The following is a 13,192-nucleotide window of genomic DNA, read 5'->3' as shown; positions in this document are numbered from 1 at the left end:
TCGTGGTCAGCAAAAATTAATAAATGACAGAAGGAGTTACTTGGAGGAGCACATGGCCGAACTCTGCCCTTGCAAGTCGCATCGATCGTGGCTGCTGCAGCAGCAGCAGCATCGGCAAGGAAAACAGCATTTACCGGAACCCACAGGTTGATCCAGGAGGAGAACATAAATGAAGTTAAGACCTTGTTAGCTTTAATTAAGCACACCGATGAAAACATGGTGCGTCGCTTGCTATTGCTTTGTGATGACGTCCTTATAAAGTAGGGGTCCTAGGGCGTCTAGATCGTTCGCTATTTTCGTCGTTCGCACCTTGTCACTAGCTCCACTCCTACGTCTTTCTCATAAGTGGTACCAGCTCGTTCAGGACAGTCATCAATAACTGTCAAAGGTAGTTAATTTAATGATGAATTATTTTGAGTCTGTATACTGAAAAATCTGACAATTTCTAGCCTTCAGGAATACACGGTTACGACTTACAGAGGCAAAGTAACCCCATCCCTAAATAGATGCAAACTGTTAGAGGTAAATGAACTCTTAGCTTTTATGGCGGTCTCAATACATGCATTTCGTTGAAACACATAGGATAAATCCTATTTAACATCGGCTTACTTGCATATGGTATGCTGTGAACGGAGACCAAGCCCAGCAACGGCGTCGTCAATGCAAACTAACCACAGCTCATCTTTTGGCGGCCATGGAGAAACGTATTTACCATTTTACCTATTCGCAACATGTTGCATCCGATGAAATCGTCATTTACCGAGGGATGGCAGGAGAAATTACCGCATATATATGATATTAGTATAGTCTGCTGTTCATTACAGCTACTGGTTCGCCGGCTGTCTGCCGGTCTGTCTATTGGCTACTCCCATTTTCCTATTTGAGGTAACCTATTTAATGTCGCCATGTGTCCCAGCTCCGCGTTATTCAAGAGCAAAGGAAAATACATTTGTTAACCCTAAAAACCTGTAAACCTGTACAAGATACAGTCGTAAGGCGGCTAATATCATATAAACTATGTTTAGTAGCGAAGCACTATGTAATACGATAAAATGCATTCGAGAAAACACATAATTTCCTTCAATGCGCGTCAGCAGAAGCCGTATGTGGTACTGTTATTGTTGTTAGTGTTCCGCAGACGATAGTACCACAAATACAGTTATATATAAGCTTTAAAAGCTAAAATTTAATGGTAAATTTCAATATGCTCATCTATTTAAGTTCTAAAATTTACCAGTTAGTACGTCTTTGAAAATCCGAAGGCTACCGAAGCTTTGAAAATTTAGCTCTTATTTGGCAAATATACGTCATTTAAATTAAAAATTTCATAAAACCGTAACCGGAATCGACGCGACACGCACATGATCGTCCATTTCATTCGGTAAAGTAACACGACTATTGTTATTAAGTATATCACAATTTGAGGTAAACTTCTTTTTATGAGCACACACGACCTCTTGCTTTGCAATTAGATCTATCATATAAGTTGCTCGTAACGCTTCACCACACAGCCTTCAGCTGCTTTGCAATTGCAGTTCATCGACCTAGCGAGATAGCATCGCTCATCTTTAAATAGTTATAATTTATGGCATATATATGCATATACCTATATGGAAGTTAGGCTTCAAACGTAAATAGATGAAGAGCTATTGCTTACGACGTCTGTTGGCAGCACCCTATCACTAAAAGCCATACGGATAATTAGGGCTAATCTAAGTTGACCACTGGTTAGAGCTACCCTAGGAATTACTGTAAATTTTTACGCCGAGGCAATACCTATACGCGAACTGCGGTCTCAAAGAATTCCTGCTACGTGTTTGAACAATTCAATTTACGTCAACGTTATACATGTACTACGTTCACGTTCATATTAACGCCACCAATTTGTTATGTAACGAACGAGCAATTAGATATGAACCTTGTCACCATCACCGGATCTCGGCGATTTTTGCCTGGTATGCAGCTGAGCGGCCGACTGTAAGCAATCATAGTTAGAATGAAACCATCGGATCCGCTTCGTCAGTGTAGCTGAAGAGTGATCACCCTCCAACTGGATCACAGACCAAAGACTCGATAACGGAAACGCTAATGTTAGGGCTCAATAAACGAATCAGCCACAGGGGCAAATTTGAAAGCAGAACTGACAAACGAGTGTCATCGATGGTCAGTTGGATCACTGCGATGAGAAGCTTCTCTATCTAGCGAAGACAATTTCAATACGCCAGAACATCATTTGTTGGTAAACTCGAAAGCCAGTAGCCAGAAGAGAGAATAACTAAGTGGGCCTAAATCACCTAAGTCGACTCACGCTGCCATCTCCGTACCGAACCTATATGTCGAGTACAAATCAAGTACGATATAGCAAGAAGAAGATAAACGATACATAATGAATCAAACTATTTTCCATCTTTCCGAGAAAGAACACGTTCCTAAGCTGTTTTCGTTACCGTTCGAAGCTTCGTGATTATAAAGCGAATAGGACTCGCCTTTTGCAGTGTGCGTCCGTACCTTCAGATGTTGCAGCGTTCTATATAGCAGCTCTATCAATATATCATCGGATAGCGTGCAGCATTCGCTATCCATATCAAATGATATCTCTATACTGTTTTCGAAATTCGACATTTCTCGTTGTTAACTGCGGCAGTTGCTTAGCGAGCGGAATTTTCCGCTGCGCCCACTCAAAAAAAGACAGTTCGGTTCTTCATTGTTGTATATTGTTGCTAGCAAGCAAAAAGGTCAACAGAAAAAAAGGGATCTTTTCGGTGGATCCTCATTGTCAAACCTGACTTCTGCTTGTGTTCATCGCGTGCCCCAGATTTGGAATGAGGCAACTCTGAACTGCTTGGCGAAATTCCATCCAGAGAAATCCGCTTGTTCCATTCTTCACTGCTAGAACTTGATTTCGCTGCGCGAGCAATCGTGCGTTGACACCTTTGTGTTTTCTGCATGCATTTATTATATGATTGTCTCTCACGCACGCACGCACACACGCACGCACGCACGCACGCACGTACGTACGTTTGTTTGTCTCGGGTGTCTGGTTTGGCTCACATTTCTCAGTGCTCGAACCAGGCGAGCAGTCTGCAGAAAGCCAGTAGAATGTCTGCTTGAAGGGCAAAAACAAATTGAAAACGTCGACCTAATACATGAAGAGCTTAGCACAAAAGGCTGTTTAACTGCAGTGTAACTGATGTATGCTGGTATATAATATAGGATTCAGCTGAGATAGATCCACGGCGGATAGTGTTGAATTCTATGCATAGTTGCCGAGGATCGATAACCCGTTTAAAATCGTTCGATGCCGACCTGCTGATCCAATGTGAACCGAGCAAAAACTCGTCGTATGAAATCGGTAGAGGTGAATAAAGTATTCTTAGAAAAGTACAGAATGCCATTCTAGCTTGGGCTGTAGCTAGCAACAGCCGTTCCATCTAGAAAAGTGCCGTAAACAAGATACCGTTCGACAAGAAACGTCTGCATAAACGAGACACGTAAGCCATATATTTTGTTCTAGTTGATATTTTCCCTGCTTTACAATTTTTTAACTATGCTATTTTCAAAGAGTAACGAAATTGTGAGATAATTTTGCCGAGTGGTGTATGATCGTGTTAGTCAGACGTATTTACTCTAGGTAGTACGATAGTTTTGTGTCATGGGGAATTGTAGCCAGCGCCTGTCATGTAAACGTATGGAAACCGCAGTAATATAACTTTGAAATACAAAATCTGAAGCAATTGTTAAGCTTCGGCCCCGTGACCCGATGATGACTTTAGTAGTCTTAGGTGTACAGACACCGACTAGCATTTAGCCTTAACAATTTTCGCGACAAAGGACACCGAAGGAGCACATGTATGCCGCTAAAGTGGGTCTTACTTTGCCCCTTTACCAACATTACACGTTACCGTCAATTTCGTTGGCCGGCTTAAGTGACGCCTGAGTCAGAGCAATGCCTACTGGTGCCCCTTGATGCCCCTTGAATTATAGCGAGTCGACATGGATACTTCTGAATGCTACCCAAATAAGTTATATTTTTGCGCTACACTTTGCTTCTTGTCTCGGAACGATACGAGGAAGTATCGAGCAAAACGAATATAGTGTAGTCTGGTTCAGGCATTCACTGATAACGGTGGCTCAAGCAAAAAAGGTGCCGTGAACGAAGATCTGGCCAGGCAGGATGCAAGTCGCACGAATTTGTCAGGAAAAAAACCTAAAAGAACATAGCGCGATATCAATATCTCGAGATGCGCAAGAAGAAAGCGATCAACAGATAAAAATGATAAACACATGCTAGTGGAATTAAGGTGATATGCGGTGTCCGAATTAGCATAAGGTAGACTCAAAATAGAAAAAAAAAAACTCTGCATGATTCGATAAGTTTCACAAATTAATAATAAACATTTTTGTTGTTTGGTACAGTCAAACGTGTTCAAACGCTCTGCTCTTTCTAACCGCAATAAAAATAAAATGGGCAATATAATAACTTTGTAGCAATACAGTAACTAATTCCGGCTAAAAGAAAACTTAGTTAAACTGTTTTCATAACAGCATATTAATTACACGTTTCGGTCAGGGCCTGATCGGCCCACCGCGATGGCATCCTGTACTATTATTCAGCTGTATAGATCCTATTGATTTTTTGTAGCTGATAATAATTGTAGTAGAATCTGGTACCAAAGCTTATTAGCTAAATTGAAAGGACGTTTACTTTTACTCTAGCTAAACTAGAGCTGCACTCGTTCGCTGTCAGGTGCGTTTAGAAGCAACAGTTTAAGGGTAGTCTGTATCATTAATGTACCTTTGGGAAGATTTGATGGTACCTATAGACGTGTAGTGTAGTTCTGACGATGACTTTTTCCCCACCGTATAGTAAAGTAATACCTTCCGGTAGTCTCCCTTAATCGTACTTAGTCGAGCCGTTCAAGCGCTACTTGCGTAATGGCGCACGAATTGAGTGAGTGATTGTCCAGCTAACGAAGACTCAATTAGAACGGAACTCGCTACACGTTAGCCGATGTTTGGTATTCGTTCATAGTTGTGAGCTGATCATAGGCCACCGAGGAACACGAAAAAAAAAAAAAAAACGTGCAAAAGAAACACCATAGTCTCCCCCTTGCTTTCGCGTACATAGCGCCTACGTTAAGTGGACACATGTAAGCGTGGCACGCGCACATTTGACGATTGTCGTTAACGAACCCTTTCGCCCTCGTGCAGCTACTGGTAGGAAGTCGTGTAATTTATTGGCGCTGTAATGTAGTATATCACCAAAGGATCACTCGAAAAATTGGGGCAACCAAAGTCATTGATTTGAATTCGATAGCGGCTTGCCCATTTAGTATATACGATTTGTCAATATGGACAGACTTTCCTCTGCAAAAAGACCGTTGTGCCTGCATCGGCTGGCTCAGGTACGCGGTCGTTTACTAATAATTTAAAGTAAATAGGGGAAAAATATAAACCATGAAATAACGCACTACTGTATGAGGTAGACGGTTTTAGCTCCTATAAACAGATAGATAATGTATAAGACGAGAACGCTCTTATTTCTGTAAATAGATGTTATTTATTGAATGAAAATAAAAACGAATGCGCGTATAGTGAGCTGTATGACTAACAATCGGTTGAATCGGTTCCATACGTGGATACCGTATATGCCCCCTTCAATTTTTCGATAGATAGACGCTAGATCACAAACCCGTTGATCTGTAAACATTTTTTTTGCTTTCCGACTTCGCTGATTTGACCTAAAAAGAAGAGCACTACACAGCTGCTGACTTAGTATATTGTACTACTACTACTACTACGCGTGGAAAATGCCCAATGACGAGGCAGATCTACAACCGGTGAAATATCGTTGACAGAGTAAGTTGAATCCTTCATCCCTCATTCTCTTCGCCTTTTCTTTGCTTTATAGTTCAATGTTTATTTTGTGCTCTTCTGCTTTAAGTGGGGAAACTGGGCCTCATAGAATAATTTCCTCAAAACTTTAAAATTTCTCATCTGAATCCGATTCTCGAACAACGGCGTGTGTCTACGCGTCGGTGCCCAGGCCTTACCGGGTTGATCATATTTAATAATCACGCCAGCGAAGAATTACGATGAATGAAATAATCATGAACAATTTATTTCTAAAAGTCAGCTTTACCGACTTCAGTCTCCTTCTCCTGAGTTTTGCGCTAAGCTAATTCAGCCTGTTGTCTAGAGATTCCCAAAAATTCCTTAGTGCTTCCTCGACGTCGGGACTGTCGTCACCATTTGGAAGCTCTTGTTATTATTGGTCCCCAATGTGTTTCCTTCAACAGACCGGCCCTTTTGACGATAGTTCTTCACTTACATTCTATCATACACATTGACGCGTTACGCTGTTTGGAGGCTGCTTAATTTTAAACAGCGCTCAGCTAACAGAAGAGATCGTTAAGCTGATGAATGCGGCCAGTTTTGGTAATAGAGCCACTGGGTATTCAAGCTAAAAGAGCGCGAAATCTTTAAAACGAATGTAATATTTGTGCTTTTCGCTTTGTCCACAATATCGTTATTAAAATGATCGTGAGCAGCGCCATCGTCGACAGCCGTCGAATGTAGTCTTTTTTTTTTTATCAGTTTTGATATTTTGATATCTAGAAAGCGTACTGCTGTTAAGCTTTAACGTAACAAAGCAGGTCAATAAATACGAAAGTCAAATTTACAGTCAAATCATAGCTAAAAAAGCTCAGTGACAATATGACCCGTGAGTTGTACAAGTTTAGCTTGCTTCATTAGCAAAAATCTCAAACCAAAGCATTTTAAAAGCTTGAAAAGGATACGCCAATGCGTGTTCCACAGCTCTCCTGTGGTGTTGATGGACCCTACGGGCACTAATGACCGATTGATAATGTTAGTTAGATTGAACACTTAACGTGCACCGCCGTAATTATAGTTATGGGAAGAACTATCGCAGATAAAGGTGATCATACTGCTGCTTCAGGACTATACAAAGTATAATGGATACAGTTTTTTTACCAAACTGCTACGTGACTATCTAGGCGGACATTTGGCAGACATGGGCATTGGCCTGCAACACGCCCTGCCTCCCGGCCGTCCGTGTAATCATCGCCGATAGACAGCTGAAGTAACAAAGCCTAATGAGGCACAAGGACGCAGACGGCTAGATTAGCAGGACAGTGAATTGCCCTCATCATCCGCATATCGTTTACTTTTGCTCGTCGTCGCCCTTCGTCCACTTGTCGTGCTAAACATGTTGGCCAAATTTCTCGATTCCTCCCCAACTCACCGTGGGACGCCTGATGAGGGAGCGCGAAAAAGAGAGAAAGAAGCAGACCAAAACGAATGCGCACGACTGATCGCCGTAACGATGTATTAGATGAATTTTGTGTTTCTAGGCGAAAGGCCTGAACACCTCTCCGACAACAGAAGCAGCGGCGATCTCAGCGCTCTTGTGACGGCCCCACGGCGGCTTTCGGTCAGCTTTGTTTAAGCGGCAGCCAACAAGCTTGGAGGCAAATCACACCTTACGCAGACGACACGATACATAGATGCACGTATAGTTCTATGCATTTAGTGATGCTTTGAACGCTGCTGCTACCACTATTACGGAGCACCCAGAATCTATTGGGTTCGATCGTTCCCCGATGCATGAAGAAGATTGGCCCTTTTCTCTTTTTGCCTTCTTCGAACAGAAGCCTTGACGATGGTTTATTGACTTGCTATCTTTGTACGTACATATCTCACGGGAGCAGGGTATTCGTACGGCATGCTATGACGTAGTTATCTAAAAAAAACTCTCTAGCAGCAGCGTCGGACCGTCAGTTCTGGCCGTCATGTTTGTGTCCACAGGCTTTACTGTGATGATTATTACGGAGTAGGTCATCGAGGGGCGGTAGAGATCGTAGGGTGTTCTGAGCTTCACTAACGAGCAAAGGTACCCCACAATCCATGACGAGCTGAGCTGAGATGAAGCCAGGACTTGGGGAAAGATGGCGGTACCTATGCTGGCCAAAGGGCACTGAGATATTGAAGGAGCGCCCTAAACCGCTTGTAAGACGGAAAAAACAAGGGCAGAGTGGACGAAACCTTGCGAGCTTGAGATCTCTAGCATAGCGCTGACGTATACGTGCGCACCAATCCGACTCAGCGTAACAATAAAAAATGGCGAAAGCAGATACCACACGTGGCCGCCTAAACACGTGATGCTGCTAAAAAACTAAATTATTATTTACATATTCCAGGTCTTTATCGTTGTTAATATAATATTTGGCGACCGAGTGTACCGATACGCTTCAAACTACTTGATTCACTATACGTACCGAAAATCATACATACACCTAATCGAAATTGTGACGTACATCGGTGCCTCTTTTTAGTTATAAGCTTCTGCCAGCCCATTATTCACACTCTTACAGAATCTGAGACCTTCTCGAGAACACCGCGTTCACACCCAACCGCGCGAGATATCATCAATCCACAGTCAATTAAACCCAATGTTTATCATGAAACTGCCGGACACAAAACTATCGAGGCGTCGAACCGTACCTCTACAGGACTAGACATATAGAGTATATATACAGTAGATCATATACAGTAGATCTATGGCAGCTCTCGGCAATACTCAGTTCAAGTGTTTTTAGTTATGAGCGGCTTTTTGGATTTTTTTTTTTTTTTTTTTTTACTTGGTTCTTCCGCAAGTTTTTTAGGTTGTTCACACACAAACTGTTGGCACACAGTAATCTTGCCATGGGCATAAACTCAACGGATCTTCTCCCTCTTCATACCCTGTCTTCGTGCATATTATACGGAAGTTCCTGTCGGATCGAAATAGCCATTGTCGACAATAGATACTATCATTCTTGAGGCGTTTCGAAACGAAAAAAGCAGACAACTTCAATTTTACCCCCTTCCTTCTTTTAGCACGACGTGCCTACCACCGCCATTGTCGCGCCAGTGTCACGTAGAACCATTGATACCGTGGTTATAACGACCTTTTTAGAGTCGGTGCATTGGATTTTCGCTATCTGCGTTGGATAGCGTCATGTATACACGTGACGCATTATAGCTATTACCGTTTCGTCTCGTTTGCTTGTGTTATGATGCACCCCGCTTTGCTACCGTCATCCACTAGTTGTTATTTGCCATTCTGATAATTTTCTACTATTATTATGGTTTTTGTTGTTATGGTCGGCACTTATACGTGTATCATATCGCTTGGTGGATGGGAGCAGAAGGAGTAAACATAAAGCGGAATATAAAATTTATTTTATACAGTAACATCACACTTGCCTGGCAACCTGAACGTCGGTTCGAACGCCACATCAGAACGCTAGCTAATACGTCATGACGTAAAAACGCGCGCGTAGTAATATCAGTTTCGTCGACTCACAAAATTGAAGCTATAATATAATACACGAGACGCGTGCCGCGCATAACTCGGCCATATATCGACACTGTGTTGTCCATACCGAGACGATGAGCTATGCGAATCCAAGGACTGCGTACCGCGCGGAGTTGGCCGTCGCCGTTTTGTGCGTTCGGCTTTAACTAAGATGGCCCACAAACAAAATGTTTTATGTAGAAGATGGAGCAGCCGGACACCGTTGTGGAATCGCGAATAGACTTGCGAATAAACAGATAGTTGTACTAACTACCGTAAAGAAGTACTGTATATATAAACAGATTCCGTAGACCCGACTAAGCGATGCACTATTAGAGGTGCAGACCAGCATGCACATGCGTGACGTGTAGGTGGCCTGATTGGCCGGCGGTGAAAATGAGTTCGAGATGAGTTCCTTCACTTTCGACCCTTAAATAGAAGCCTTTGCTGCTTCTCAATTTGAATGTTTAATGAAGATTATAGAGTGCATAGATGTATACTTGTCATTTTATAATCCGTAGCCAGTTTGCAGGTCAGCGTCGAGAAGTTTTTTTTTGTTAAACAATATTGATTCAGCGAGTTTTAGTTTCATTTTTGGCTTAGTTATAGAATACGTGCTTCATTTATAGACCAGCAATACTCGAGCAAAATGTTAAGTTGTCATTGGACCTCGTAACTATACGCGCACCTTTAGAGGGTCGCCTGTTAGCGGTATCCGCCGAGCAGCGTGGAAAGCAAACTGCGTCCGAGAAGAGAATCACGGTTTTTGACGACAACAACCAGGTTCTAAGGGATTGACGTTGCTGTTACTTCTTAATTTTTTGCCACTTCTTTCACCGTTGCTATGTATGGTAAGGTCAACAGCAAAGCGAAAAGACACAAAAAGAGATACATGGATGGCTATCGGTTAGTCATCGATGATGATTGCTGTTTGAGCAAGCTCGTGAGGCGGCGGCGGCCCCTTCATTTGGTTTGGCCTGAGCATCTGGCTGGATAACATGCTGGCGAAAAAGTAGCAAGCCTATCCTATGAAATACAGCAATAGCTTCAAAGACGGTCGTCGTCTTCGCCGCCGTCCAACGCTGCCTCAGGTGCACGTAGTTGTAACGCCGCCTAGTACTGTACCAACAACAGCAGTGGCAGGATTTGGCTGTATATAGTGGACAGCGCACGAGACGTCGGTAAAGCTTTTTTGGCTGAATAGCGTGCTGTGATGTGACCATACGCCCCTTGCAGACACAGGACGACGGCCTGCTTTAGAGTGATCTAGAGTAGCGAAGTGTCGACATCCTTCTGCTGCTGCCGAGCCGAAGTAGCCCCACTTCTATGCTACATTTTACCTGCCTTTGTTGTACATACGTTCTCGAGCCGATAGATCGACCAACCAACCGGTCAGGTACGCATCTTAGGCCACGCAACTCAGTCTATACGGCCCATAACCTGCTGCCAAGCTAAGTGAACGGTCTTTATATTTCTGCTGGCGCTACTGAGAGCAGCTTAACAGAAAGGAACGGGGGTCTATAAACCGACTGAGTAGCCTGTGAACGTGCTAGTGAAGGCACGAGAGAAGTCACGGGTCCCGCAGAACCTGCCTGATTACGATGACATTCCTTCGGAACCAGGAGGTCCATGTGTCGTTGGATGCTCCAAGACGAAGTATTTAGACGACTCAACCTCATCATCATCAGCACCAGCAGCAACATTGCAGGGTCAGCGATGCTATGCGGTCGGCTATGTAGCTCACTCAACACATTCCCGTTGGGTAGGACAGAGAACAAAAAAAAGCGCCTTATTTGAAACATAGGCGTTGCATGTGTGGGGTTCGAGAAGCCCAGTGGCTAGAAAAGCAGATCGAAGCCATGCGAGCAATGCGATTGATGCTCAGCTACTCTCTACAAACCTAGGTCGCTGTCTCTCAATCGTTCCCTGAAGCCTAATTTTCTGCACTACCCTCTCTTTTCACTGCAGCTTTTTCTAAGTAGTGCATGACCACTGTGGACAGCACAGGTTACGATGTTAAGAAGCGTTCAGCCACATAACCCTCGTAATAATGGTCGTGGGCTCTGTGGCTGGATTGTAGTGGTCTGTGTCCACCACATCTCTATATATAGGTGTATACCAGAGCTAATACCGCTGACGGTCTCTATTGTTACCTAATCAGTAGCTCATTAAGTGATCATCTCTTCAGTGTGACTACGTACACACCTACGTGCTACAAAGGGATTCGATTCCCAAACTGAGGCAGCTAGCTAAATAAGGCTTCTCGTAGACATACATTCATTCTGCTTAGAAAGACGTGGTTGTTTGTAGCCCTCCGGATCCCGTTTGTGTATAGAGTGGCTTGTTCATCATATTAAGACATCCACGACCCAATAGCATCGGCGAAATAATACGACACTGACTCAATGGAGTTCCATTTGATGTCATTTTCCATGAGACTTGCAAGATTGGCCACCGAAAGACCTCATCTAGGAGCTGGTCTTTCCTGGTGCTGCAAGACCGAATCGGGTGGTCATACTTGTCGGCAGGAATTGCAGGGTAGTTCCAAGAGAGAAAACAGACACGGTAACAACGATCAACATTACACTAACTATTGGAACATACGAAAAGACAAAGGGCAGAAGAAGAATAGCATGAGGAGCCTATACGAATCAAACAAGACCTGGTACGGGAAAAGACAACATCCCTTCGTAGCCTCTCCACCTGTGTGTCTGCATATCATACCATGTTAATGCTATTGTTCGTGTACTATCGCTAGAGTTCAGTCTATGAAACAGTGGCCTACAAGATTACCGTTCAGAACTAGAGGACTGATAGGATTATAGCGGCAAACTATTTCTCCAGTAACCTATGCATAATGTATTATGTCAAGCAATTGTTTACTGATAAATATAGGAAACATCGGCTGCGACTGGAACGTACCCTGATCGGAGTATGCTGGCACTAACTGTATTCCAAGTAATAGTGCGAAAACCATCGCAGACTGCTCCTGAAGCAGCCTAGTACACATCATCATTAAATTACGTTACTGTTTTTGTCCCCTTCAATAACTGTCCGCAAAAAATGCACAAATACAACAAAAGGCACACTCACGAAACTTTTACGCACCGGCCGGCCGAAATGTGCTCTGTTGTTTTTGAGCTTTCCACGCCAAAATAAACAACAATAAAAAAAAGAAGAACAAACCAAGTCACAAGCTAGCAAATCTATCCTCAGTCCTTTTTACATAGATGCACAGATCGGCGATCACAGACGGGACGTGGAATTACGTTGATCCACGCAGAGAATCTGCACACATATTCACAAATCGTAAAATAGTAATTAAGATCAAACTGAGGAAATTAAAAACCGGTCACGTTCGCGTAATGATTTTTGCTGAATCTGAAAATATGTTAGACTGTTGACTAATAGAGGCTGTGCGTAATGTATATAGAAAATATATTCGTGGTACTTTTAATTGTTTTAGCTACGCAACGAATCACGACTGGCGGCTGTGTTTATATGGTCTTGGGGGCTGCTTAAGGAGCATCTCCAGCCCGACTTTCGACTAGTCCAGCAAATGAAACACTCGACCATACAGATCGAAGTCGTAGCCAACACTGGGTATCTGCTTCACCTAGAGAAGACCAGGCAGCCGTCACCGCTAAGTCTTTAACCAGTGCGGAGAGGATTTTGAAGATGGCGAGGAGGCAGCCGTACTGCCCGAAGAAGACTTCTGCTGTTCAGCCATCGCATCGGCGTTCCTGCAACTTCTGCTGCTTCAGGCGATGTCGTTCGTGTAAACGGCCGGCAACAGATCTGTAGGGTTTTTAAAAGTTGAATCGAGGCGCT

General features: G+C 43.4%; 1 protein-coding gene and 1 long non-coding RNA gene across 15 annotated transcripts in view; one reads left to right on the top strand and one right to left on the bottom strand.

The window, feature by feature from the left end:
* LOC111250050 (sushi, von Willebrand factor type A, EGF and pentraxin domain-containing protein 1) overlaps nucleotides 1–13,061 on the bottom strand; it is a 79,925-nt gene extending 66,864 nt beyond the window's left edge. The window contains exons 1-2 of one of the 8 annotated variants that reach the window (XM_086987303.1): nucleotides 12,455–13,061; nucleotides 12,284–12,360 (exon numbers count right to left, since the gene is read on the bottom strand). In XM_086987303.1, the coding sequence (XP_086843429.1) occupies nucleotides 12,284–12,338 (55 nt within the window). In that variant the 5' untranslated portion in view covers nucleotides 12,339–12,360; nucleotides 12,455–13,061. Of the gene's footprint in view, nucleotides 1–2,782; nucleotides 3,074–12,283 lie in introns of those variants that run through there. The other 7 variants (XM_086987301.1, XM_086987304.1, XM_086987300.1 and 4 more) reach the window with 7 other exon arrangements.
* The window catches only part of LOC111250053 (uncharacterized), a 78,783-nt gene continuing 68,648 nt past the window's right edge, over nucleotides 3,058–13,192 (top strand). For 6 of the 7 annotated variants that reach the window (XR_015326575.1, XR_015326576.1, XR_015326573.1 and 3 more), the window contains exon 1: nucleotides 3,136–3,491. This is a non-coding gene — a long non-coding RNA (uncharacterized LOC111250053). Of the gene's footprint in view, nucleotides 3,492–13,192 lie in introns of all 7 variants that reach the window. The other variant, XR_002673182.2, reaches the window with a different exon arrangement.

Source organism: Varroa destructor, unplaced genomic scaffold (assembly GCF_002443255.2).
Source record: "Varroa destructor unplaced genomic scaffold, Vdes_3.0 BEIS01000004.1, whole genome shotgun sequence".
Lineage (NCBI taxonomy): Eukaryota > Metazoa > Arthropoda > Arachnida > Mesostigmata > Varroidae > Varroa > Varroa destructor.
This window is presented reverse-complemented; position numbering and strand designations above follow the sequence as displayed.